At 44.6% G+C, this 25,000-nt stretch overlaps 2 protein-coding genes across 5 annotated transcripts in view; both read left to right on the forward strand.

Moving 5' to 3' along the window:
* fer1l4 (fer-1 like family member 4) overlaps window positions 1-18,167 on the forward strand; it is a 25,476-nt gene extending 7,309 nt beyond the window's left edge. For 3 of the 4 annotated variants that reach the window (XM_068594656.1, XM_068594657.1, XM_068594658.1), the window contains 39 exons: window positions 82-166; window positions 280-448; window positions 791-971; window positions 1,400-1,586; window positions 2,000-2,079; window positions 3,034-3,159; window positions 3,288-3,357; window positions 3,581-3,684; window positions 3,983-4,091; window positions 4,615-4,843; window positions 5,178-5,310; window positions 5,404-5,504; window positions 5,844-5,931; window positions 6,024-6,140; window positions 6,223-6,375; window positions 6,657-6,852; window positions 7,050-7,174; window positions 7,650-7,784; window positions 7,920-8,093; window positions 8,759-8,869; window positions 8,994-9,155; window positions 9,268-9,448; window positions 10,221-10,330; window positions 10,425-10,547; window positions 10,921-10,960; window positions 11,346-11,449; window positions 11,743-11,877; window positions 11,956-12,075; window positions 12,330-12,457; window positions 12,560-12,730; window positions 13,461-13,615; window positions 13,891-14,072; window positions 14,683-14,768; window positions 14,899-14,997; window positions 15,154-15,271; window positions 15,999-16,122; window positions 16,553-16,851; window positions 16,959-17,059; window positions 17,626-18,167. In XM_068594656.1, coding sequence (XP_068450757.1) covers window positions 82-166; window positions 280-448; window positions 791-971; window positions 1,400-1,586; window positions 2,000-2,079; window positions 3,034-3,159; window positions 3,288-3,357; window positions 3,581-3,684; window positions 3,983-4,091; window positions 4,615-4,843; window positions 5,178-5,310; window positions 5,404-5,504; window positions 5,844-5,931; window positions 6,024-6,140; window positions 6,223-6,375; window positions 6,657-6,852; window positions 7,050-7,174; window positions 7,650-7,784; window positions 7,920-8,093; window positions 8,759-8,869; window positions 8,994-9,155; window positions 9,268-9,448; window positions 10,221-10,330; window positions 10,425-10,547; window positions 10,921-10,960; window positions 11,346-11,449; window positions 11,743-11,877; window positions 11,956-12,075; window positions 12,330-12,457; window positions 12,560-12,730; window positions 13,461-13,615; window positions 13,891-14,072; window positions 14,683-14,768; window positions 14,899-14,997; window positions 15,154-15,271; window positions 15,999-16,122; window positions 16,553-16,851; window positions 16,959-17,059; window positions 17,626-17,806 — 5,292 coding nt within the window. In that variant the 3' untranslated portion in view covers window positions 17,807-18,167. Of the gene's footprint in view, window positions 1-81; window positions 167-279; window positions 449-790; window positions 972-1,399; window positions 1,587-1,999; window positions 2,080-3,033; window positions 3,160-3,287; window positions 3,358-3,580; window positions 3,685-3,982; window positions 4,092-4,614; window positions 4,844-5,177; window positions 5,311-5,403; window positions 5,505-5,843; window positions 5,932-6,023; window positions 6,141-6,222; window positions 6,376-6,656; window positions 6,853-7,049; window positions 7,175-7,649; window positions 7,785-7,919; window positions 8,094-8,758; window positions 8,870-8,993; window positions 9,156-9,267; window positions 9,449-10,220; window positions 10,331-10,424; window positions 10,548-10,920; window positions 10,961-11,345; window positions 11,450-11,742; window positions 11,878-11,955; window positions 12,076-12,329; window positions 12,458-12,559; window positions 12,731-13,460; window positions 13,616-13,890; window positions 14,073-14,682; window positions 14,769-14,898; window positions 14,998-15,153; window positions 15,272-15,998; window positions 16,123-16,552; window positions 16,852-16,958; window positions 17,060-17,625 lie in introns of those variants that run through there. The other variant, XR_011078596.1, reaches the window with a different exon arrangement.
* A 1,843-nt stretch (window positions 18,168-20,010) lies between these two features.
* unm_sa1614 (un-named sa1614) overlaps window positions 20,011-25,000 on the forward strand; it is a 17,360-nt gene continuing 12,370 nt past the window's right edge. The window contains exons 1-6 of the mRNA XM_068593580.1: window positions 20,011-20,843; window positions 23,157-23,229; window positions 23,509-23,654; window positions 23,822-23,896; window positions 24,069-24,118; window positions 24,611-24,740. Coding sequence (XP_068449681.1) covers window positions 20,718-20,843; window positions 23,157-23,229; window positions 23,509-23,654; window positions 23,822-23,896; window positions 24,069-24,118; window positions 24,611-24,740 — 600 coding nt within the window. The 5' untranslated portion in view covers window positions 20,011-20,717. The remainder of the gene's footprint in view (window positions 20,844-23,156; window positions 23,230-23,508; window positions 23,655-23,821; window positions 23,897-24,068; window positions 24,119-24,610; window positions 24,741-25,000) is intronic.

Genomic DNA, 25,000 nt, shown 5'->3' on the forward strand with positions numbered 1-25,000 from the left:
TCAGTTCCACTGTTTGTTTTTCATTTACGCTTCTCCCGCTGCCCTCCGCGGTGACCGCCTGTAAATGTCACCTCATCACAGGTGTTCCACCGGCGGGTTCTGGCCTTCCTGATGACCCACATCGGGACCTTTAAGATCGACATCTCCACCGTGTACAACCAGCCAGGTACACCGGCACGGCTCACAACGCCTGCGGCGCCGATCCAAGCGCCACGCGGCACTCTCTGAACCCCGCTGACCCCTCTGACCCCTCTGACTCTCTCCCTACCACCTCCGCAGACCACCGGTTCTACCAGAAGTGGGCTCCTCTCACCGACCCGGCGGACACCAGGTCGGGGATCAAGGGCTACGTCAAGGCCAGCCTCTCCCTGCTGATGAAAGGAGACGCTCTGAGCATGCCCAGTCTGCCATCGTCCTCCTTGTCCGGAGCCAGTGAGGACATCGAAAAGTCAGTAACGTCACACCTAGGTGTTATGCCTCTTTACTTGCGTTATTAGAAAAGGGGCCCAGACTAGAGGAGAGACGATGGAAGCTCCTCGTGCAGCGGCTACAGCTATTGATGAGGACTATTTATGTTTTAGAGTCATTGAGCTGCAGGAATTGTTTTTTTGTACTCTCAATTTCTACCTTCTGTGAGGCCGAACACAGTACAGGATACGTCGGAGCAACCGGGGCCGTAGTGAGACAGTTGCGTGTCATCTGCATAGCAGTTGACCTCAATGTCACGTTTGCGCAGTAAGATGACAGCCGGCGCGGTCGGCTTCGGGTCCTGATGTGTGTTTTCTTGCAGGAACCTGCTGCTCCCTCGTGGAATGGCCTCTGAGCGTCCGTGGGCTCGGTTCCGGGTCCGGATCTACAGGGCCGAGGGTCTGCCCACCATGGAGGCGGGGCTGATGGCCAGGATGTCGAAGGCCACTGACCGGACGATCTTCATCGATCCCTACGTACTCGTGACCTTCGCTGGACAACAGGTACTCAGACTGGAATACGTACATAACGTGAATAATATGCTGTTATGTTTATTCTCCCACAAGAGGTACCGGACCAGTACCAAGACACTTTAGAGGAACTTAGGAACTACATTTTGTTCCTGCACTGTATTTACATGTAGACTACTAAAACAGTCTGGGGGGAGGAGGGACTTTTTTGTTACTAGATTATATTCAGATTACATTTAGATTACATTTAGATTAAGTTTAGTAGGTTTAGTTTAGTTTAGGCTGGGATTATTTTAGAAGAAAACACAAATTGTCTTGAAATCAGATATTTTGTAATTGTACTGTGTGTTTGTCTGCCTGTGTGTCTGTATGTGAGTGTGTTTGTGTGTCTGTGTGTGTCTCTGTGTGTGTCTCTGTGTGTGTCTGTCTGTGTGTGTGTGTGTGTGTGTGTGTGTCTGCAGGGTGAAACGTCGGTGGCCAGCGCCACCAACTGTCCGGTCTGGAACGAGGAGATCTCGTTCATCGAGCAGTTTCCTCCTCTCGCTCAGCGAATCAGAGTTCAGGTCCTGGACGACGCCAAGATGGGAGACATCGCCCTGGCGACGCACTTCCTGGACCTGGAGCAGATCTCGGACCCCACCAGGAACGGTACGACCCGAAGCTCACGCGAGAGCTTTCCAAGAACTTTAATGGCTCTCTGAAACATCTGACACAAGCAAAGACAACGTTTGGTCATATTTATGAAATAATACTTCTGTTTTTGTTTTTATTTGCTCCTCATGCTGTCGACTGCTCACAATATCTGCCCAGCTACACATTAAAGCCTTTAAAAGGCACTTATTCCTCCTTTTCATGGAAGGCTTTTAATGTGGAACATCTGAAAGAAGCATGCATCTATTAACAACAGCTTAACCCTAATTTTTAGCTGAGTGTTATGACAATAATGTTTTGTTTAAATGTGTGTAATTTTCTATATTATGCTGCGTTCACAGTACTTCCTTTAATTGAAACCAGCCTGTACTTTGTTATCTGAGTGGAGACATATTTCTGTCTGTCTGCAGGGTTTAACCCCACCTTTGGACCGAGTTGGGTGAATCTGTACGGTTCTCCTCAGAACTCGACCCTCGGAGACGTTCACCAGGTACACGGACACCACATTTATAGAAAAAAAAACAAAATTACAAATATATTTCTGCATTTGAATTTAATGGATTTAAAAAAAAAAAAGTATTTTTGTGTTTTTACATTTATATAAATCATTGGAATTATTGGAAGTATTTGTAAATCCTTCTGTGTGCATTTGTAAATAGAATATATTTGTGAATTGTTCTGTGCGCATTTGCCACTATTGAGGCTGATCTGACCCCATATTCATGGCTAGAGACCGGCTACTTGAGGCCGACTCCAAAAGGGAATCTATCCACCAACGACCCCCATTTTTAAAATGCACAACTTTATTACAGAAATAATCCTGTTTACATCCTGGTACGCAAACATTTTGTTCTCTACAGCCTCTTCCCTGTCTATGAAAACTGTACTCACCTGTTTACATTAGATTAAGGCTTAACGTCAGGCATAATTGAGGGTGTGGCCACTTTGAGTGACAGGTGGGACGTCAAAGGAGACTTCATCCATATTTTATTCAGTCTGTGGTCGTAGTCTTGCCCTTTTCAAGCCACAAAAAATGTCCGCAGTGTATGAATGTAGATTTGTGTCTTTTTTACCCAAGCAAATTTCTAGTTTGTAAGTAAAATATCTCCAAATCAATGCTCTAAAAAAAAAAAGCGCTCAAAAAAAAAATTTGCTCTCAAGAAAAAATTTTTAGTTTTGGGAGGAGTTTTTTTGAGAGCGTTTTTTTTTTTTTTTTTTTGAGAGCAAATTTTAGTTTTGAGAGTGATTTTTTTTAGATCGTATTTTTTTTGAGAGCTTTTTTTTTTTTGGAGCAATTATTTTAATTGAGAGAAAATATTTGGAGATAATTTACTTACAAATTAGAAATTTGCTTGGGTAAAAAAGACACAAATCTACCTTCATACAGCGTTAGAACAAACTGAACAAACGGCTCCAGACTGAACTTCTCTCACTTTCCCTCCAGGCTTTGAACCAGGGTCTGGGTGAAGGAATCTTCTACCGCGGTCGCATCCTCATCGGTGTCTATGTGGAGGTTTACTCCTCGCCTGCTGCCGTCACCCCAGAAGCAAGCTCAGCCGCCTTAGGAAAGGTACATCCCGCTTATTGTGTTACCACCGTCTTTCAACCGTTCAGGCAAACACGACATCCAACAATGTCTCATGTGGCCTCAGCTCATACTGACTCGTATACTGACTCCTTCTCGTGTGTCTTTTGAAGATGAAGGGAGCGCTGGGGAGGCTTACCATGAAGAAGAAGAGGAGCAGCCAGAAGGGGAAGAGCAAGGAAGGTCAGTTTCCTGAGGAGAAGCAGGAGGAACGACTGTAAAGGGAAGAGGGCGTAGCTTCTAATCGTCATCTAAGAACGTTGGCGAAACAGAGAGGAGACTTTTAATGTGTTCATGTTTTAGTTTAAGGACATTGATGGACATCGGTGTCTGAGTGTGTTGTCTGTAGACCTCCATGTGTACTTGTTGTTTATTCATTGGGTTTGTTTACTTGTTGTTGCCGCAGCATCTGCATCTACCAGAGCGACGGTCGACGACTCCGGGGAGGCTGGAGTCGAGGTGCCAGAAGCTGTTACCGTGGAGGTTGAGGAGATCCACCCCCTCCCCGAGGTCAGTGCTGCCAGCCATGACACTTAGACTCATAGGAGGTGAAATCTAACTGGTCGTTTCATTACAACATCAGCGTGCAAAAGCACTTCTCTAATTGAATGTGAACAAATTGTCACCTCTTATCCTTAACGTATAGTTGAATATCGTCTGCATAGCAGTGAACTTGTTACCTGCTCCAGGGGAAGGATTTACAACACAAGGCAAACAAAAGAGGACCCAGAACAAGTTGTTCCAGGTAGAGAGGAGAGCGAAGTGCTGCAGCTCTCATGTTTCTGTTCTTATTTTTTTTTGTCCTCAGGGTTTTGTGGGACAACGGGAGGACTTCCTGTTGTTTGCGTCTCTGTTTGAAGTCACTATGATAGACCCGTCTGTAGGAACCAGACCGTTGACCTTTGAGCTCTCCATAGGTAAACTATTTATTCCATGTCCTGGTGATGTATATATATATACACATGCACTTAGAGCAATTATTAAATTAAGACAGAAAATGCTGATCCATCCCAATTTGCCAGCATTTAAAAGAGATATGTTTCCAACACACCAAGAGTGTACCTGAAGATGTCACATTTACTTCGACATAAGACAAAGGAAAGCAGCAAAATCTCACAATGGTTCTATAAAAATGATCAAAATCAAAATCTCAGCCCGAATGGTTTTGAAATGTTGACCTGTCATTTATTTTTCCGTTACCTGAGGACTTAATGTGAGCTGGTTCTGACTCATTTGTAGGTTGGTTCATCTTTGGTGGATAGAAGGAGAACTATGATTCAAATAAACAACAATAAAAAACAATTCTAGTTGGTTTTTGAGCCTGCTTCGCCCCAGCGTAAACGCATGATGCCAGATTTCGGCTTCAGCTGAGCCAGAAACCTTTGGCCACCTTCCAACATCGAACCTTTTTGGCTCCATCCGCCGTTTTGTTTCTGCCAGGGAATTATGGGAAAGCCGTCGGGGTGGAGCGATCCAAGAAGAGCCAGAGCAAGGAGGAGCTGAGGAGGAGCAGGGACGATCTGAGGAGGAGCAGGGAGGATCTAAACGAGGAGGCGCACAGTCTGCTGGGGTCAGAGGAGGAGCTGGACAAAGAGGAGCTGCTGAGTCCCGAACCCGAGTCCAGATCTGTGTCTGCTCCCGTCAGACCGCAGCCCACCGAGTACGACAGGTGTGTAACCGCTTCACCCTCCACGACTACGACACCCGGTGTGCCACCCTTCTCTCAAACCCCACCGTGCAGCTACATCTTAAGTCAAAAACTAAATCATCAGAGTCTACGGAGCACAGCCATGAAGTCGGTTGGACGATGCTACGCTATGATTGGCCAGTCTGTGTTCGAGGGCGGGACTTAGCGAAGGGCCAATTGGTCCCAACATATTGACCAGTATTTTGCATGTGTGTGGACGGCCTCTACATATAAATGTCCATTTAAGAGGTGGCGATTGTCCACTAACACTGTCTGTCTCTCTCTGTCTCTCTTTACCTGTCTATCTCTCTTTCAGGTCGTTCCAGTGTCTTTCTCTCCAGCCTCCCTCCGAGAAACAGAAGCCGTGTATGTTTGTCTGGTGTCAGTTTGAAAATCACAGCTTTCGCTTCTATCAGGTCAACTGGCTCAACAAGACGGCCGACAGGCTGGTGAGTGAATTGATGTGTTTCACTATCGCGCGATCAGTGAAAACCGTGGCCACGAAATATCATCCTCTCTTCCGCTCCCCGCTCCTCTTTCAGGAGTTGGGTCTGGATGAGGTGGAGCGTCTCCTGAGGAGGCCGAGGAGCAACGCGAAGGAGCGTTTGGTGGATGTGCTGCTGGAGCTGGTGGCCGCCTGCAAGTCAGTCTCCTCCCACTGAACATTTAATAAGAGTAGATCCAATTTGATGTGGTTTGATTTGATTTATTCTGTCTGTCTGTCTGTCTGTCTGTCTGTCTGTTTCTTCGTCCTCCTGTCTCTCTCTCTCACTCCTATCTGTCTGTCTGTCTCTGTCCTCCTGTCTCTCTCTCTGTCTCTCTCTCTCTCTGCCCTCCCGTCTCTCTTTCTCTCTCCGTCCTCCTGTCTGTCTCTCTCTCTGTCCTCCCGTCTGTCTCTCTCTCTCTTCATCCTCCCATCTGTCTCTCTCTTCATCCTCCCGTCTGTCTCTCTCTCTCTGTCCTCCCGTCTGTCTCCCTGCAGACAGTTCAATGTTTTCGCGGACAGGAAGTCTCAGTCTCGTCCCAACAACCTGGACCGATGCAGGAAGGAGTTCATCAAGAAGAAGTTGGTGAGTCTCCTCTCACCTGTCTCCATCTACCTGCCTCTCCGCCTCACTGTCTTCCTGTCTGTCTGTCTGACTTAATGTCCGCCTGTCTCCAGGTCTTCCTGGCCAGACAGGCAGTGAGGATCAGGCGGAGGATGACCAGGCGGATGGTCAAACAGCGGTTGATAGATAGCAGGAAGCTCCTGAAGAAACTCCGCCTGCTGGCTAAAGAGGTCAGAGGTCATGAAGTGGTCTCCACAGGTCACCAGCAAGACATCAAAGGTTTCAGTATGTTCAGCCTCCCTCTCTCTCCAGCCCCAGACCACCATCCCAGACGCCTTTCTGTGGTTACTGAGTGGGAGCAAGCGGTTGGCCTACGTCAGGATCCCCGCCTACTCCATCCTCTTCTCATTGGTGGAGGAGCAGAAGGGGCGGGACTGTGGCAGACTCACCACCCTCTACCTGAAGGTAGCGTCCGGCGCTGACGCCCATCTCTAAAACCATCCATGACTCTCTCCGCTCTGTCTCTAAAAACAACTGTCTCTCTCTCTGTCTGTCTGTCTGTCTGTCCTTCTGTCTGTCTGTCTGTCTCTCTCTCTCTCTCTCTCTCTCTCTCTCTCTCTCTCTCTCTTTGTCTGTCTGTCTGTTCTCCTGTCTCTCTTTCTCTATGTCCTCCTCTCTCTCTCTCTCTCTCTCTCTCTCTCTCTCTCTCTCTCCCTCTCTCTCTCTCTGTCTGTCTCTCCATTCAGTCGCCAGGATGTTCAGCAAGTGAGATCTTCGCGAAGCTGGAGGTCTACCTGTGGCTCGGTCTGTCCAAGTACAGCAAGGAGGTCATCACCTCGTTGCCGGAGGAGTTTGCGCCGGATTACGAGGAAGACGAGGAGGAGCAGAGGAGGCTGGTCACCGCGGGGAAGAGGAAACTTCCTGTCACTCTGTCCTGCCAGGGTGAGTCAGCGGGGGTCCGGTGGGAGTATTGTCAGAATGAACGGAAAAAACGTTTCCCCTTCAAAATAAAAGTAATTAGTTGTATGATGTGGACAGTCCTTTACACCCTCTCTCTTTTTCTCTCTTTCTCTCTCTCTCTCTCTCTCTCTCTCTCTCTCTCTCTCTCTCTCTCTCTCTCTCTCTCTCTCTCTCTGCAGACAGCAGGTACTTCCAGCTACGATGCCACCTGTATCAGGGGCGTGGCCTGATTGCTGCAGATGACAACGGCCTCTCAGATCCTTTCGCCAAAGTCCTCTTTGCTACGCAGTGCCAGTCCACCAGGGTATGTACAACCGTCCCACCGGCTACACGGTCGTATGGATTTAAACATACAAACATACAATTCACATGCCTCCACCTGCTCTAAGAAATCAATAGTACCCGTCAGTTTTTCTAAATAAAACTGTGATTGCTGTCAAACAGTTGGAAATCTTGTGTATTTTACCTGAAAATGTATCTTGAAGGATGTTTTGTATTTGTTGTGTTAGCTTATTTGTATCTCCAGGGATTCTTTTGTTCCTATAAAATGGTCAAGATGAGTTCAGCAGAGGCGGAGATATCATTACTTTTAACTCCTAATATGTAGTTTTGGCACAAACACCGCTAGATCATACATTTCCCATAATGCAATGGAACATTTCTTTAGATTCTTCTTGCCTTGACCCAAGAAATATGAACTGTTATACTATACTGTACTGTACTATATATATGTGTGTGTGTGTGTGTGTGTGTGTGTGTGTGTGTGTGTGTGTGTGTAGGTGTTGAATGAGACTCTCTCTCCGGCCTGGTGTGAGTGTTTGTTTTTTGACAGAGTCCTGCTGGAGGGGACGAGGGAGGAGCTCCAACAAGACCCGCCTCTCGTCATCATCAACATCTACGACTACGACGCCATGGTGACGCTGACGTTCTTCTTCTCCCTTTCCTATTCTGCTGCTGCTTCTGCACGTCCAGTGACATCATACCAGCTTGTGTGTGTGTGTGTGTGTGTGTGTGTGTGTGTGTGTGTGTGTGTGTGTGTGTGCGCGCAGGGCAGTCCGAAGCGTCTGGGTCGTGCGTTTGCCGAGCCGGAGTTTAAATTCGTGGAGAAGCACTACCAGAAGCCCCACCTCCGGTACTATGACATCAGCTTGGGCAAAGCCCCTGCCGGCGAGCTGTTGGCCGCGTTCGAGCTCATCGAGCTGGACTACACCGGGTTTGGAGAGGTGACGCCTGTCGATCGATCAATATATCTCGCTGTGCCTTGTCCACCGTTTCTATCAGTGAGAATAACGTGGTTTGTAGCTGAAAGATCGATTGAACTCTGAGGCGTCACGAAAAGCCTCCTGACGAGTTGATCCAACCAGGTGACATGGAGAGGCTCTTGGTGCTGTCACGCAGTGGTTTCCCCTCTTAAACACTGTTAACTTGCACTTTCACTGTAGCTTGTACAGTTAGCACTGTTAGCATCGTTAGCTGCTGGCTCGTTTTTTTGCCATGTTGAGAGCTGTTGAGAGGGTAGTTCAAATACTCCGAATATCTTGTACCTATAAGTTTAATACATACAACATTTAGAGGATTGGAGGTCCATCCAATGCATATCATGGTAACCACTGCATTACGTCATCCAAAACAGGATGCCACCCCGCGTAAAAACACATTCCAGCAAAATAAATCGATAATCTGAATAAACTGTTGGTTTGTTTCTAATAAACTGATCCCTTTACTGTTGTCGCTGTTTTCCTAAAATTGCTGCTACTAACTTGATGAGTAAGATGTTACATTTACTGACGGATAAAAACTGAAAAAGAGTTGTAATAAATAACAAAGAAAACAGTGTACATGAATTGTTTCTAGATGGTGAACTAGAAAGTCCTTTCCCTCCCTGCAGCCCTGCGTACCCGCCAGCGTGGACCCGAAGGAGCTGACCTACCTGGAGGAGGAGCAATGTTACATCATCCCAGAAGGAGTCCGACCTGTTCTGAAGACCTTCAGGATCGAGGTCACACACACACACACACACACACACACACACACACACACACACACACACACCAAGTGTTTTCCGGACATCCGGCCGTTGGGTCTGAGAAGTAACTGGGCCCCACCTGTGTGTGTTTGTTCAGGTGCTGTTCTGGGGTCTGCGGGACCTGAGGCGGGTGCAGCTGTTTGAGGTGGAGCGCCCCCTTGTGAGGGTGGAGTGTGCGGGGCAACAGCTGGAGTCTGAAGAGATCGAGAGCTACAAGACTCACTCCAACTTCAAAGAGCTGGTCCGCTACATCAACGTGGTCAGTTTCTAGTTGTGACTCCTGGCTTAAGGAAATAGCTTCATTGCATATGGATCGAGACATGGCTGACCTTCTCTTTCCTGTTTCCTCTTCCTGTGTTTGGTCCAATCAGGAGCTGCCGGAGCAGGCCTACCTCCACCCTCCTCTGACGGTGTTTGTGGTGGAGCATCGGGCATTCGGTCGAGTCGCTCTGGTCGGGACCCACGTGGTCCAGAGCCTCATAGACTACGCCCCGCGCGAGCTCGGGGCGGAGCAAGAAGAGGAGGAAGATGAACCAAAACCAAAAGCAAAAGGTTAGCGCCACGAAAGAAGTGACGGTATTCCCTGTAGTAGAGTCGACCCGATGGTTGGTAGTTTTCGTAACATCCAGACAAGACACTATAAATATGTTCCACAATAATGAACCTCGTCTCCCTCAGTTGTTGTTGCTCAGCCTGTCAAGCTCTTCGTTGTGCGCAGTGCAAAACGTTTTGTAATTTTTGAAGACAAGAAACCAATAAAACCAGCTTTTCATTCCAGCTTTTGATTAATTTTGTTTGCTGAAATCAGCTGATCAACGTTAGCTCAGTGAGTTTGTTTGTTTGAGTTTACAAATCAGATTTCATGTCACGTACACTCATCCACTCTTGATCCTTTGGTATGCAGGACAACTGTTGTTGTAATGGAGGGTAGCTAGTTAGCCCTAGCATTGAAGTACACAGGGCCGATACATTTCCATATTTTAAAGAGTTGTCTTTGAGGATGACAACTGACTGCAGAACAGAGAATAGCGTTAGCTGAAAGAAGGGAAGAAAAGCAACTGAAACACTCCCACTTTCATCCACAGGTGTCGCCAAAATCAACACAATTTTCTTGCGGCCCCTGCTTGTTGTAGCTTTTGCAGGTTTATTTTCTCGTGATGAATTGATTACAAAATGATCCAAACTCTACAAAGATCAATCTCTTGCTTTATAACGCCATCAGCCACAACAGCTCTGTGATGTCTCTCACAGCTATGCATTCTGGGATTTGTAGTTTACTTCTCTCCTGAAGTTTAATGGACATATTTGATCTGTGTCTCTACAGCGAGGTCGGACACGAAGGTCAACACCCTGATGTCAGTGAAGAAAATCGGACTCAGCGGCCTGACAATCAAACAGTCCAAGATTCCCCTCAACCCCATAAAACTGGTTAATGTACGTGTATTAATCTCCTCTGTGTGTTTGAATACACAAAACCGGATTCTAGCGTAAAGGATTAAATAATAAGTTGACACTTAAACTCCTTCAGGCTCCTCTGAAGAAGCTGTTGAAGAAGGGCGGGCAAGACGAGCTCGCGGAGGACACGCCAGAGAAGGAGGAGTTGGACTGGTGGTCCAAATACTACGCTTCATTAGAGGAGATGGAGAGACAGGTGACACACTTATTTATTCATCTCTCTGAATGAATTGATTAAAAACGTGAAGGCGGTCAAATGCTTGCAACATAAAGAACACACTTTATTAAAATTAGATCAAAGAAATCAACAAAATTGATGAGATGAATCCGTTTGATCTGCGGTGTTTTCTCGTAGTTTATCTTTATCTTTGAGAAGATTGCCTGTTTCTTGTTTCCGGACTTTTCCAGCAATTAGTATGTGAAACAAGACAGAATAATAAGACGTTGAAGAACAAACCACATGTTGAAACTGATCTTCTTTCCGGTCTAAAAGTGTGAGCTCACATATTCCGGCTTCATTTGCGACAGTAATCAATAAATCGGTTGTTTAATGTCTGATGCGTCTGCAGGCTGCCGAGGACCAGGAGAAGGAGGAACAAGCAGAGACCGGTACAGTTATAACTCCCGCTTTAATATTTCAGTCGCATTTCACCATATTTGTCTGTTTAGTAAAAACATGAATTTATTTATTATTTGAATTATTTGAGAGCAGCAACACCCACGGCTGACTTACTTCTACTCGTTGAAGTGTGTTCAGTTCCTCTAATGTCCACTAGATGCTGCTGTGATGAATCATAAAACTATGTGGACCTGCGTAGCTGAACATGTATCTTCTGCTTCTTTAAGAGTCTTCACTGTTTTTCGCAGTAAAATATGACGAGAGAATCCAAAAATATAAAATTATTTTCAACCATAAAACAAATATACTACAAAATGAACATAATAATATGTGAAAAACAATGTTCACAGAGTTGTGTTGTATTTATTTGTTCAGAGGGGGGCAATCTGTCCATGGCGAATATTGAAGATGAGGATGAGGAGGAAATCGTGGTGCTGCCGGTGAAGCCTCCCAAACGCAAGAGCATTGCCACGCTAAAGGTCAGAGGTCACTGTGATTGACAGCTCACGGTCTGTCAGCGTTACTGCTTTACAACCGACAGACATTAATATTAAAAATCTTTAATTATGATGAACTATATCATTGTCTCCATCCTCCAACGCTTGATGTCTGTGTTGAATCCATTTTTGTTTTGCTTCCAAAATAACCCATTTGTAAGATTAAAGGTTACAGTAAGAACCTGTTTCATCCAAATAACCCTTTTTTTTTTGAGAAGAAAGAGTTCTTCAAGGTTTGTTGAATCAATAACAGGTTTGTCTGTTTGTATGCTCAGCTGTATGGAGGCGATCTGGAGTTCGAGTTCAGTCAGTTTCAGGACAGGCTGCAGACCTTCCCGCTGTACAAGGGCAAAGCGAGCGCTGAGGATGAAGACGAGGACGAGGAGGAGAGGCTGATGGGAAAATACAAGGTACTGCGGATGGGAAGCTGTCTGTCTGAGCGTCACACGGACGGGAAGTGTTCATTGTTCCATTCCCTCCATCTCTAGGGCTCCTTTCTGGTTTATCCGATTGATTCAGGAGATGAAGACGACCCCACGTGTCAGATCTCCAAGGGAATCCCCAAAAACTCACCCTTCAAAGTCCTGGTCCGAGTCTACGTCGTCAAGGTACCCGTCTCTCTGTTTCCATCCACAGGACAGACAGTCTTTGTCTCACTCACTGGAACCGTCCAACATTTAAACTGTTATTACACTCAAGGCCTTCGACGTCGATCAGACATCTGAAATGTGAGATCTGGTCGCTTAGAAACAACCCTTTTCATGACGGAGACGTCCCAGCCATAAGAGCTAACTGGGTTTAAACCAGGTGTGACAGTGTTTGTGTTACAGTGTGTCTCACTGTCTCTGGTTGTGTCCTCTAGGCCACCACTCTGGCTCCCACGGACCCCAACGGTAAAGCCGACCCGTATCTGGTGGTCCGAGCCGGACAGCAGTCTCAGGACACCGTCGATCGATACATCCCCAAACAGCTCAACCCCACGTTCGGAGAGTCAGTACCCGTCTGTCTACCCGTACCCGCTCAGCGCTACCTGTCTGTCTGTCTGTCTGTCTGTCTGTTTCAACTGCCTGTGTGTCTCACGCTGTCTTTCAGGGTGTTTGAGTTCACGGTGTCCTTCCCGCTGGAGACAGAGCTGGAGGTCGTGGTGATGGACCACGATATGATCGGGGCCGATGACGTCATCGGCGAGACGCGCGTCGACCTGGAGAACCGATTCTACAGCCGCCACAGAGCCACCTGCGCTCTGGCTCTCTACTACGACACGTCAGTATCACAACCACGAGAACTAGTGCTGGAACACAGGAGAAGCAAAAAGTGTGACACATTAGCAACAGAACTATGACATGTTGAGAACTATGACATGTTGAGAACTATGACACGTTGAGGACTATGACATGTTAAGAACTATGACATGTTAAGAACTATGACATGTTAATAACTATGACATGTTGAGAACTATGACATGTTGAGAACTATGACATGTTAAGAACTATGACATGTTGAGGACTATGACATGTTAATAACTATGACATGTTGAGAACTATGACATGTTGAGGACTATGACATGTTGAGAACTATGACATCTTGGTACTTGATCTATGAAACATTAGTATAAAACATCTGACTTGTTAGAAGTAGTACTGCGACAACAGAGTACCAGTAGGAGGACATATTAGTACCACAACTAGAACAAAAACACAATAGTATCAAAAATACAATGTGACATATTAGTACCAGATCTAAAACTGTGAGAACCAGAACTCGTTAGAAACAAAACTACATGTTAGAACAAGTTTTATGACACTTGAATACCAGAACAAAGACACATTAGTACCAGAATTATAACCATTTAGCACCAAAAACAAAAAAGTATGACCACTATGACACATAATGATAATTCTGAAATATTTATAAACAAACTACTGTATGTGTTGCATACCTGTTTCTTTAAATGTATGTGCATGTGTCCCTCTACCTGCCTGTCTCTCTACAGTGAGGGTTACAATATCTGGCGAGATGTGAAGAATCCGTCGGCCATTTTGGCTGAGCTCTGCAAGACGAACGGCATCCCGTCTCCGGAGTACAGAACGTCAGAGGTCAAAGTCCTCAACAAAATCTTCAAGATCCCACCAGACGCAGTACCTGAAGGTAGTTTAGACAGACAGGTGGTCGTAGGTAGGAGCTTATACGTGTATCATGACGTGTCCTTATATGTGAAAACATTGTACAAAGTGAAAAGTCCATTATTGTGCGTCTCCATTAATGCTACCACGACTTAGACTCTGTTGCAGCTGCTTCTATACTGAAACCGTAGTACTACGAGCGCTTCCCTCATGCTGAGCGACCTCCAGCTGTATCAGCAGCAGTAGCAGTATTGTGTTAAACCGTAGTGTTGTTGTTCTTGTCGTTGTTCTTGTCGTCAGGGCTGCTGAAGAAGAACCAGCGGTCTCCCGAGGAGGAGGCCGAGATGGAGGAGCACGCGGCCCTGAGCGTGCTGCACCGCTGGGGGGAGATGAACGAGTTCATCCCCGGAGCGCTTCCTCTGGTCCCAGAGCACGTGGAGATCCGGTCCCTGCTGAACCCGGACAAACCCGGACTGCCTCAGGTACGGTGGGACCGGCCGACAGTGATACACCGCTCATATGAACCAAAAAGCTGACATGATACTGTATTTTATGAATACTTTGTATCTCCCAGTTTGCCGTTCACAGCCCACAGTTTATTTTCAGGTCTGTTGAAAAAAATCTTAGAAAATCCACCGCCATGCTTATGCTTTGTAGCTTATTTACCCTACTGATGATACTGTATGTGTAAACAGCTCAAAACTGGTTTAGTCTATTGCCGAATTATACTTTGACCGACAGTAAACTGCCTTATTTACAGTACTGGACTGTTTTAAAGTGTATTTGACACAGTAGTGAGTTTGAAAAACAGCTGCACTGTATTTTAAACAGTCAATCAAATTCAGTTGATAGTGAAACTGTCCTTTCTATTACTTTACATTTATAATAAAATGCTAAATAAATGGTATTCTGCATGAAATAGAGAACAATAAATCAGTTAAAATGAGGATCAGTGATCACTTTGACCCGGAAAATACAGTCACAACAACAGCAACATACTTCTACTAGTGTGTGTGTGTGTGTGTGTGTGTGTGTGTGTGTGTGTGTGTGTGTGTGTGTGTGTGTGTGTGTGTGCGTGTGTGTGTGTTCCAGGGTTACCTTCATATGTGGGTTGACATGTTTCCAACTGACACCCCGGCTCCGCCCCTTGTTGACATCAAGCCCCGCCTACCTGAACAGTGGGTCCCACACACCAACAGTAGTCATTATAATCTATGCAGAGCAGTGGAGTCGAATAGAAAGAGCACGTATCGCACAGAAGGAGACAATCCATAAACGTTGTTGTTGTTGTTGTTTTCATGACGACAGGTACGAGCTGCGAGTGATCATCTGGAACACCGACGACGTGTTTCTGGACGACGTCAACCCGTTCACCGGAGACCCGAGCTCCGACATCTACGTGAAAGGGTTATTTTAACAATCACACACACACAAAAGATACATCTGGAGGGTTGTGACGTCGTTCAGAGGGAACAAAACACTTTGACTTTAACCTTGGAGTCGATCCTGTAAGATGTGACTTCAGCTTAACGTCGGTGTTTCACTCGGTTTTAATCCCTGCAGCTGGATTAAAGGACTGGAGGGAGACAAACAGGAGACGGACGTCCACTTCAGCTCTCTGACCGGGGAAGGAAACTTCAACTGGAGATTTGTGTTCCGCTTCGACTACCTTCCTACTGAGGCACACGCACACACACGCACACGCACACACACACACACAGACAGACACACACACCTACACCTGTTGACACCCCGACACTGTATAAAATAAGATTAGCCTGTATCGGTCCCACAAAAGTGAAATTTGCAATAAAACGTGTGTATTAGAAGTGATTGCATTCACCCCGATGGTTTGTGGGCCGGCGTTTTAAAGCCGCCATCTTGGATTTTTACCAGAAGGTAAACTATAGGGTGGAGCTACAAACAAACAAACAAACAAGCTCTGAATTTAACATGTTACAATTAACTTTCATGAACTGAAAACACACTGAAAGAATTAAAGGTGATGAAAACACTAACAGCACACAGACCAGACGCCATAAACCATAATTTACTAAATTAAACTTTACTTAAAACTAGAGATTGAGACATAAAGTCATGTTTACAATGTTTACCGAGGGACTACATCAGAGAGAAGTAGCATCATTTTCTCACAGACTTCTATACAACCAGAGGAGTCGCCTTTCTTGATCCCACTCCTGCTCCCCAGAGGATGAACCTTTTAGATTTGAATGACCTTAGGATCTTTCCTAAGGACAAACTTTACACTTTTATAATAGATAACTCATCAGGGCAGTGTGTCTGTGTCTGTGTCTGTGTGTGTGTGTGTGTGTGTGTTCACAATGTGGCCGTAACGAACACTAGGGGGCGCTAACAGCGAGTGTGAATCTGCTCCTCTGGTCCCGTAGAAAGAGGTGGTGTTTAAGAAGAAGGAGTCCTTTTTCTCTCTGGAGGAGTCAGAGTTTCGGCAGCCGGCCGTTCTGACGCTGCAGGTCTGGGACTACGACCGCATCGCCTCCAACGACTTCCTGGGTGAGAATATACTCTAAAAAAATACATTTTCACTGATTTACCTTCACTGGAACAGGCTTATTATGAGCCACACTTCTTTATTTTGTCACACTTGAACAGACTTTGAACACTTCCTCCATGTTTATACTTTAATGAATTCATATTTTGTAAATGTGGCGAATAAGTGGACTAAATGCTACTAAATCTTACACTTTGCTCCTTTAATTTGTTATGTAAAAAGCAGAAATCTCATCTCCAAACAAATGACAAATTAAATTAAATCCCCTCCAAAAAATGGATGAACTGACTCTTTAAATTGAACATATCAAAGTGGCCTTAACATGGATATTTTTACTCAAAAATTCCGGTTGCATCATGGGACACAACTGCTAAAAAAACAGTGAAATGCCAACGGTACTAACGTCCTCCTCTTCCTCCTCTTCCTCCTCAGGCTCCATAGAGATGCGTCTCAACGACATTGTGCGAGCGGCGAAGTCGTCCGGGAAATGCTCGATTCAGATGGCGAAGGAGCGGGCCAGCCCTCGGTTATCCATCTTTCGCGCCAAGAAGATGAAGGGCTGGTGGCCGCTGACCCGCCTGAAGACGGCGGAGGACTTCGAGAGGGAGGAGAAGGAGCGGGAGGAGGCCAAGAAGAAGGGAAAGAAGAAGAAGAAGAAGGACAAGAGGGCCAACATGAAACCGGAGGACATCGAGTACACCGACAGCAGCGGCAACACTTACCTGCTAATGGTACCGAAGAAATACCGTCGCAGTGGTCGCTAGTAGATAATATTACTATGATAATATTATATTAACATTACATGTATATTATAATTCATGCTCCTGTGTGTGTGAAGGGGAAGGTGGAGGCGGAGCTGCAGCTGGTGGCGTTGGAGCAGGCGGAGGCCAACCCTGTGGGCCGCGCACGCAAGGAGCCGGAGCCTCTGGACAAGCCCAAGTACGACACACACACAGACACACACACACACACACACACACGGACGGACGGACGGACGGACGGAAACGCACACACACAAACACGCGGACAGACACACAGGGACGGATGGACACACACGCGTACACACGCACACACACACATACACACACACGGACAGACACACACACATACACACACACACAGACACATACACACACGGACAGATAAACACACACAGACAACACAGACAGACAGACACATACACGCACAAAGACACACAGACACTCAAAATTACATACACAGACACACAAACATAGACAGACAGACAGGCGGACACGCACGCTTGCACACACACACACACACACACACACATAGAGAGACACACACAGACAAACACACACACACACATATATACAGACAGATACAGACAGACAGACAGACAGACAGACACACACATACACACACACACACATACATATATACAGACATACACACACACAGACAGACACACACAGACACACAAACACACACTACACACACAGCCTCCGTCCAGGTGTGAACATCTGTAAACCGTCTCCTCCCTCCAGTCGTCCCTCCACCAGCTTCTCCTGGTTCGTCAACCCGATGAAGACCTTCATCTTCCTCATCTGGAAGAAGTTCAAGAAGTTCATCATCTCTCTGGTCATCCTCGCGGTCCTCGCGCTCTTCCTCGGCCTCATCGTCTACACGCTGCCGCAGCAAATCACCGCCCTCATCATCAAAGGGTGAAGAAAGTCTTCATGGCTTCCTGACGTCACAGACTGTCGCAGGTGTTTCCTGGTATGAAGTCATATTTATGCTACGAAGCCTGAAACTCTTCATTCTCTATTCAGCTTAAAATGTTTCTTTTGAAGTGCCTTCATCTAATTATGTGCATTTTAGGACATTTGGAGAGCAACAGTTTGATACAAATATGTTATAAACTATGTCAGTGGGCAGTAACACACCAGAATCCTGTTGTTCATTGTTGAAATGAAGGAATATTGCACTACATTACCCAGCATCCTCTTTTTTATAAACGCATCCTGAGTTATTGGAGCAAAAATCAGGGATTTAGTTTTTCAATCGTTTACCAGAAGAAATTATTGGACTATTAATGCAGATTTAAATCATATATTTATTACTTTTATGTCAATTAAATATCTGAGTGGATAAATAAGCACCTTTACTCATAAGTAGTCGTAAGTTGAACATAAATCTGTTGTATAAAATTATAATTTTGTTGATTGATTATAGTTCTGGTTGCAAATGTTATATTTTAATGGTAAATAAAATAAATAAGTACATTTATATTTTTGCTTAAACTCAGAAAGCTCATATTCCTATTGGTCCCAGTTTGTTCAATCTAAATGTTAGCAATTATTTCTGAGTGAATAAATTCATATCAGTCAGAAACATAAAATATTATTTGGTTGAAAGAATCTTTTGTTTTTGCAAGATGCTCTTCCAGTTATTTACGGCCCGAACATTTATAAATTATAAACAACAGGAAGTGTCTTCAGAAAACAGTTTTCTCTTGTTGAGATAATACAGTTTGATTTTTAACACTTTTAAAGGCACTTTTATATGAAACACATAATGATGTGTTACATAAAATATTGCAGAACAGTCTCAGCTCTCTATTAAAAGAGGCATTATTGAATAAGGCACAAGTGTAAATAGATAATATGGCCCTAAAGCTGAAACATTGAAGCTTGATTTTTTAAATCTATTGTGCAAACATAACTCTCTTGGTGAAGGACGTTGGTTTACCAAAGGTCTTAGGTTCACAAAAGCAGTGGAGTACATGAATGAAATGGTAGACACATGTAAATAAATGTCTGAAACCACATTTTGTATGATCGTTTTTTTCTGTCCGTCACGCTGGAGGGGAGTGAAAGATAAGCCTTCATCCTCGTCTTCATGCTGCTCGACAGGAAGTGATAAAGCATTTGTTTACCGACGCTCGCTCTGATTGTTTCCTGTGAGATGAAGTCTGAGCATGTTGAGACAAACTATGGGGCGCGTTGCCTCGGAGACCAGAAGGGAAGTGATGTCAGACGACTGAACGAGGTTCAGTCTGCGCCGCAAATTTATGCCACACCGGTTTAAAATATCTCAACAACTATTAGATTGATTGCTGAGACCTTTTGCACTGACATGCACGGCCCCCAGAGGATGAACGGATATATATGATATATACTATATATATGTATATATATTTCTATACTAAGTATGTATTATATTTATTGTTTGATATAGTATATACTGTATTTATATACATTTTATATATATATATTATTATTATTGTGTATATAGTATGTCTATATATTTATATTAATTGTTTTATATCGTATATACTATATATATATATATGTATATATATTATATATTTTATTTTTATATGTATATATAATACATTTTTTACATAGTATGTATGTATACATTCATATTAATTGCTTTATATAATATGAATGTACATATATATTATTTATTTTTTACATAATATGGATGTATATATACATATACATGTATTTATATTAATTACTTTATAGTATTAATGTACTTTATATATATATATATATATATATATATATATATATTACATGTATATATATACTATATATAAATTGCTTCATATAGTATGAATGTACATATATTTATTATTTTTTAAATATATATATACATACAAGTGTTTATGTATATTTCATATTTTTTGTATTCAAAGAATCTTTTAATGAAACCATAAATAGAGATATATTTATTTTTGGAAAAGCAGTAAAACTTGAAGGTGTTTATGACGTAATGTACATCAGAACCTTGTTTCTGTCCTCGCGCTCAGCAGGTGTGACATGAATTAGACAGACACCGGTGTTACGGGGTTTACGGTCAGCCGGGCGCGCTCCCGCGGCAGAGAGCACCACCACTGCCGCTGCTGCGCACCGTGAACGCGCCTCTCCATGCGGTTTGAATAAAGAAGGAAAAAAACAGGAGGAAAAAAATCAGCTGATGATGAAAAGACATGAAGCTGTTTCTGGAGCGGAGAGCAGAGGCCGGGTTTGATTCCCGCATCTGAACCCGGTCCAGGTGTCCGGTGGTTCCGGTTCTCCGCGCAGCCCCTCCGCTCTTTGTCAGCCGGCTTCACACACGGAGAGACCCGGGCGGGTTTGTGGGGTTTGTCTCTGCAGGAAGCGGCTCCACCGGGGCGAGACTCTGTGGTTCTTCGAACCCGCTCAGGACCCGGGACTGTCTGGATCAAAATCTGCGTTTTTCTGCAGAACCTGCGCGGTTCCGCTTTTATTTTCCAGCTGGATTTCCATCACCTTTTGTCTGGAGCAAGAAGCGGCGGATGCTGCGGTTCACGGTGAAGTCACACGGAGGAATCACCGGCTCCTTAATTACCGTTTTCACCAGCCCGTCAATGGGCATCTCTCTTCCCGGGACTAAGAAGACATCGCAGATGGGATTATTTCACCTTTGCATATAGGGGATTATTCAATTAACATTATTTTTTTATTATTATTTATCATAATAGAATCTTCGCCTGGTTTCCTCGGTCTTTTGTGTGAAATTGATCTTTCAGGACCTCTGTTAGACTGTCCCGGTCCCGTCCCGGTCCCGTCCCGGTCGTGTCCCGGTCGTGTCCCGGGTCAGGAGCACCATGCCGGAGTGCGTGTCGGTGTCCGACTTCCTGCAGGAGGTTCATGAGGACTGGAGCTCCCCCACCACCTCCTCCTTCACCTCCAAGATGATCAGCTGCAGGAACACCGTCTACCTGCTGGAGGAGGTCAGTACTGACAGGGCTGGTATAGTGAGTAGTAGTTAGTAGTAGTAGTAGTAGTAGTAGTAGTAGTAGTAGTAGTAGTAGTAGTAGTTTGTAGTAATTATTTTGATAATTGTTTATTTAATGAGGAAAAATCTAAATCTGTTAAAAGTGCCGAGTTAGCCAAGAAGCTATTTTCCATTAGTAGTAGTGAGTAGTAGTGGTTAGCAGTGTTGAGTAGTAGTACGTAGTAGTTAGTAGTTGTGATTAGAAGTTAGTAGTAGTGAGTAGTAGTGGTTAATAGTAGTGAGTCATCATTAGTAGTAGTAATTAGAAGTTAGTACTATAGATATCAGGTCAAAATCAGGTGAAAAATTAGGGAATATAAAACATGATTAAAAATATAAAAAAAGGAGCTATGACCTTGTTCTTTGGTCCACTTGTTCGTGGGAAACATAAGTCTTGCCTTGTGAAGGAAAAGTTTCCCTTCAATGTTAAAACCCGTTTCACCCTCCATCAGGTGAAAATCACCCGAACAGGCGCCTGTTGAAAAAACAGGGATTGCAGCACAGAGACACGTGCACCTCCAATATGACACGCCTACTGTCAATAAGACACGCCTACCTCCAATAAGACACGCCTACATTTAATAAGACACGCCTTCCTCCAATAAGACACGCCTACATTCAATAAGACACGCCTACATTTAATAAGACATGTCTACATTTAATAAGACATGTTTACATTTAATAAGACACGCCTACCTCCAATAAGACACGCCTACATTTAATAAGACACGCCTACATTCAATAAGACACGCCTACATTTAATAAGACACGCCTACATTTAATAAGACATGTCTACATTTAATAAGACATGTCTACATTTAATAAGACATGTTTACATTTAATAAGACACGCCTACCTCCAATAAGACATGCTACATTCAATAAGACACACCTACAATCAATAAGACACGCCTACCTTCAATAACATCAGTAAGCAGAATGAAACTACACAAAGACCCACACAACTCAGACAAAAGCAACACAATGAGAATAACGTAACTCCAATCGCTCTGGGGTTAAGACCAACGAGCCCCCCACCCCACCCCCCCCCCTCCACCAAAGTGGTCATTGACCTGAAGACTTCAGAAAGCAGAGACCCCCCCCCCCCCCCCGCCCTCCCCCCCTCTCCTTTTACCCCCAACAGCGAGGCATATGTTACCATGACAGCAGATTAAACCTCATCAGTATTCATTGTTATGTGTTTGTAATGAGGGCGAGCCAGAGAGATGGTTATTAATGAGCTTGTGAGGTAATCTGCAACAGCGGCACAGTGGACAGTCCACAGAACAAATGCTCCCAGAGGGGCATTTGTTCTGATCCCAAAGTCCTCCTCCATCACCACCTGAGTAGAAGAAGTTGTGTGTGAAGGAACTGTCGGCTAAAAACACCGACGTTGTTGTGTTCATCAAACTCGCACACCTTTTACACACCTCACCTGTTCTTCATCCACCTGAGGGCTCAGATAGCATTACTGTCAAGGAGCAGGTGCACGGGAAAAGCGTTTCCCAGCATGCACCGGGACAAAGGATCTATGGACTGAAGGAAAAGTCTGTCAGACTTTATCTGTCGATGTGCAGTTAGTTATTATGAGGATTATGTGGTTTACTGCGGAGGCTCGTTCATGGCTTTTCTCTTCAGACGTTTCCAAGACGATAATCTTGTGAATTACCTGAAAGAAAAAGTCAAAATACGTCATCACATTGATGCAAAAATCCTATAAAAATCGGACTGAATTCAAATGTTTAATTGTGACATTGCAGACAGCAGATGTCACACTGGGCAAATCTCATACAATCAAAATGAATGACGGCTGAATTTCCATTCAGCTGCTTCAGGTTCAGCCTCCTGGTGTTGAGCTGGCTGGCTCGCGGTCACGGCTGGCGTTGGAGAGGACTTCATCAGCGGTTATTAATAACCTCACTGCTTCTTCCCTCACAGTCAAAATGTCCGCTGTGTGAAAAAGGCCTCTGTGCTCCGAAACACCCAGAAATAATAAAGACGGAGATCTCGGGTTGTGAACTGACACACGAGCAGGAATGTAGCGGTCAGAGAACAAAGCTCGTCCTCTGTGTGTGAGTGTGTGTGTGTGTGTGTGTGTGTGTGTGTGAGTGTGTGTGAGTGTGTGTGAGAGTGTGTGAGTGTGTGTGTGTTGAGTCAGCAGGTGAATTAGTGCCTCTACATACACACATTCAGCAGATTCACTTGAATGTACAACCTAGTAAATGTGTGTGTGTGTGTGTGTGTGTGTGTGTGTGTGTGTGTGTGTTCAGGTTTTGGACAGTGACCGGTTGGTGTTGCAGAAGATGAAGAAAGCTGCGAAAGCCAAATACACATCAGGACAAGGTACAAACATGCACACACACATACACACACATACACACACACACACACACACAGACAAATGGACGAACGGAAGGATGGACACAAAGACAGACACACACATACACACAGACACACACAGAGACACCCATACATACACACACACACACACACACACACACACACATACACGGACGGACAGATACACATACAGAGACACACACAAAATCACACGCAGACAGACACAGACAGACACACACACACACAGACACACACAGCACTAACCCCGCGTCTCTCTGTCAGACCACGTTTCTCACCTGGAGCAGTACATAAACTCGATGGAGAAGCTGTCGGTCAACTGTCACTCAAACGGGGAGTCGGAGGTCGGCTCCGCCTTCTGCCGGCTGGCCGACTTCTCCAAAGAGCTCCTCTCGCCCATGAAGAACCTGGTGAGAAAGTCTGTCAAACTCCATCCTCTCGTTAAAAACCTGTGATTTACTGGAGCTCAACTCTGATTAAAATACACACAACCAGCCTACAACGTCCTCTGAGAAACCCCACAATTTTAGACGGTTGAAAATTGTATAATTGTGTGTTTTCGTGTGTGTGTGTGCAGTTGAAGAGCATGCTCCACAACATCAACTTCTTCCTGGAGTCTCTGGTTAAAGGAGACCTGAGGGAGGTGAAGGGGGTGAGAAACTTATCTTTACTTTCTTTCATTTACACCGGATGAAACCTTTCACCACCTCTCAGTTACATCTTTTTACAAGTTATCATTATTATCATGGAGCCTGAGCATGGCCGCCGTCTGTCATCTGAAGTCTTCATATCCTGTTTCCTCCTCCGACTCTCTCTCTTCGTAGGATCTGAAGAAGCCTTTTGACAAAGCGTGGAGGGATTACGAGACCAGATTGTGAGTGATGATCACACTGAATTATTTCACAATGCCTCTGCTATTATGTATTAATGGAGGATCCTGGTTGTGTGTTTGTGCATGTAAATATCATCTCTGTGATTTCAGAAAACCTGGATCAGTTCTATATGTAATATATATTATATATATATATATATATATATATATATATATATATATATATATATATATATACATATATATATATATATATATATATATATATATATATATATATATATATATATATATATATGGGGGAGATATTCTGTTTTTTTAAATACACAATATTACTAAAAATGTCCATAACTTCACATAAAAGCTCCCAATTTCTAAAAAAAATGTCTTTTCAAAAATGTCCTCACTTTCTAAACAGTTATGGGTCCTCACATTGTACTATGTACAATCGTGTGTGTGTGTGTGTGTGTGTGTGTGTGTGTGTGTGTGTGTGTGTGTGTGTGTGTGTGTGTGTGTGTGTGTGTGTGTGTGCAGTAAGCAGGTGGAGAAGGAGAAGAGGGAGTTGGCTCGTCAGTACGGGATGGTGAGGAACGAGGTCAGCGGAGGAGAGATTGCAGAGGAGCTGGAGAAGGAGAGACGCTCCTTCCAACTGAGCATGTGTGAGGTCAGTGACTCCGCCTCCATCTCTGACTCCGCCTCCATTTCAAAACCCCGCCTCCTCCTGCTTCTTCATCTTCATCTTCACTCCTCAGTCGTCGTCGTTATCCTCCTCGTCCCCCCCTCTGACTGCTCCTTCTCCTCATGTTTTTCTTCTTCCTCCTCATTTTCTTCCTCCTCCTTTTTCTTCTTTAATCCTTTCCTTCTGCTTCACACTTTTCCTCCTTCCTCCTTCCTTCTCTTCCTCTTCTTCTTCTTCCTCCACCT

This window comes from Clinocottus analis, unplaced genomic scaffold (assembly GCF_023055335.1).
Source record: "Clinocottus analis isolate CAN_PGR_092001 unplaced genomic scaffold, fCliAna1.0.p SCAF_3, whole genome shotgun sequence".
In the NCBI taxonomy this organism is placed as follows: domain Eukaryota; kingdom Metazoa; phylum Chordata; class Actinopteri; order Perciformes; family Cottidae; genus Clinocottus; species Clinocottus analis.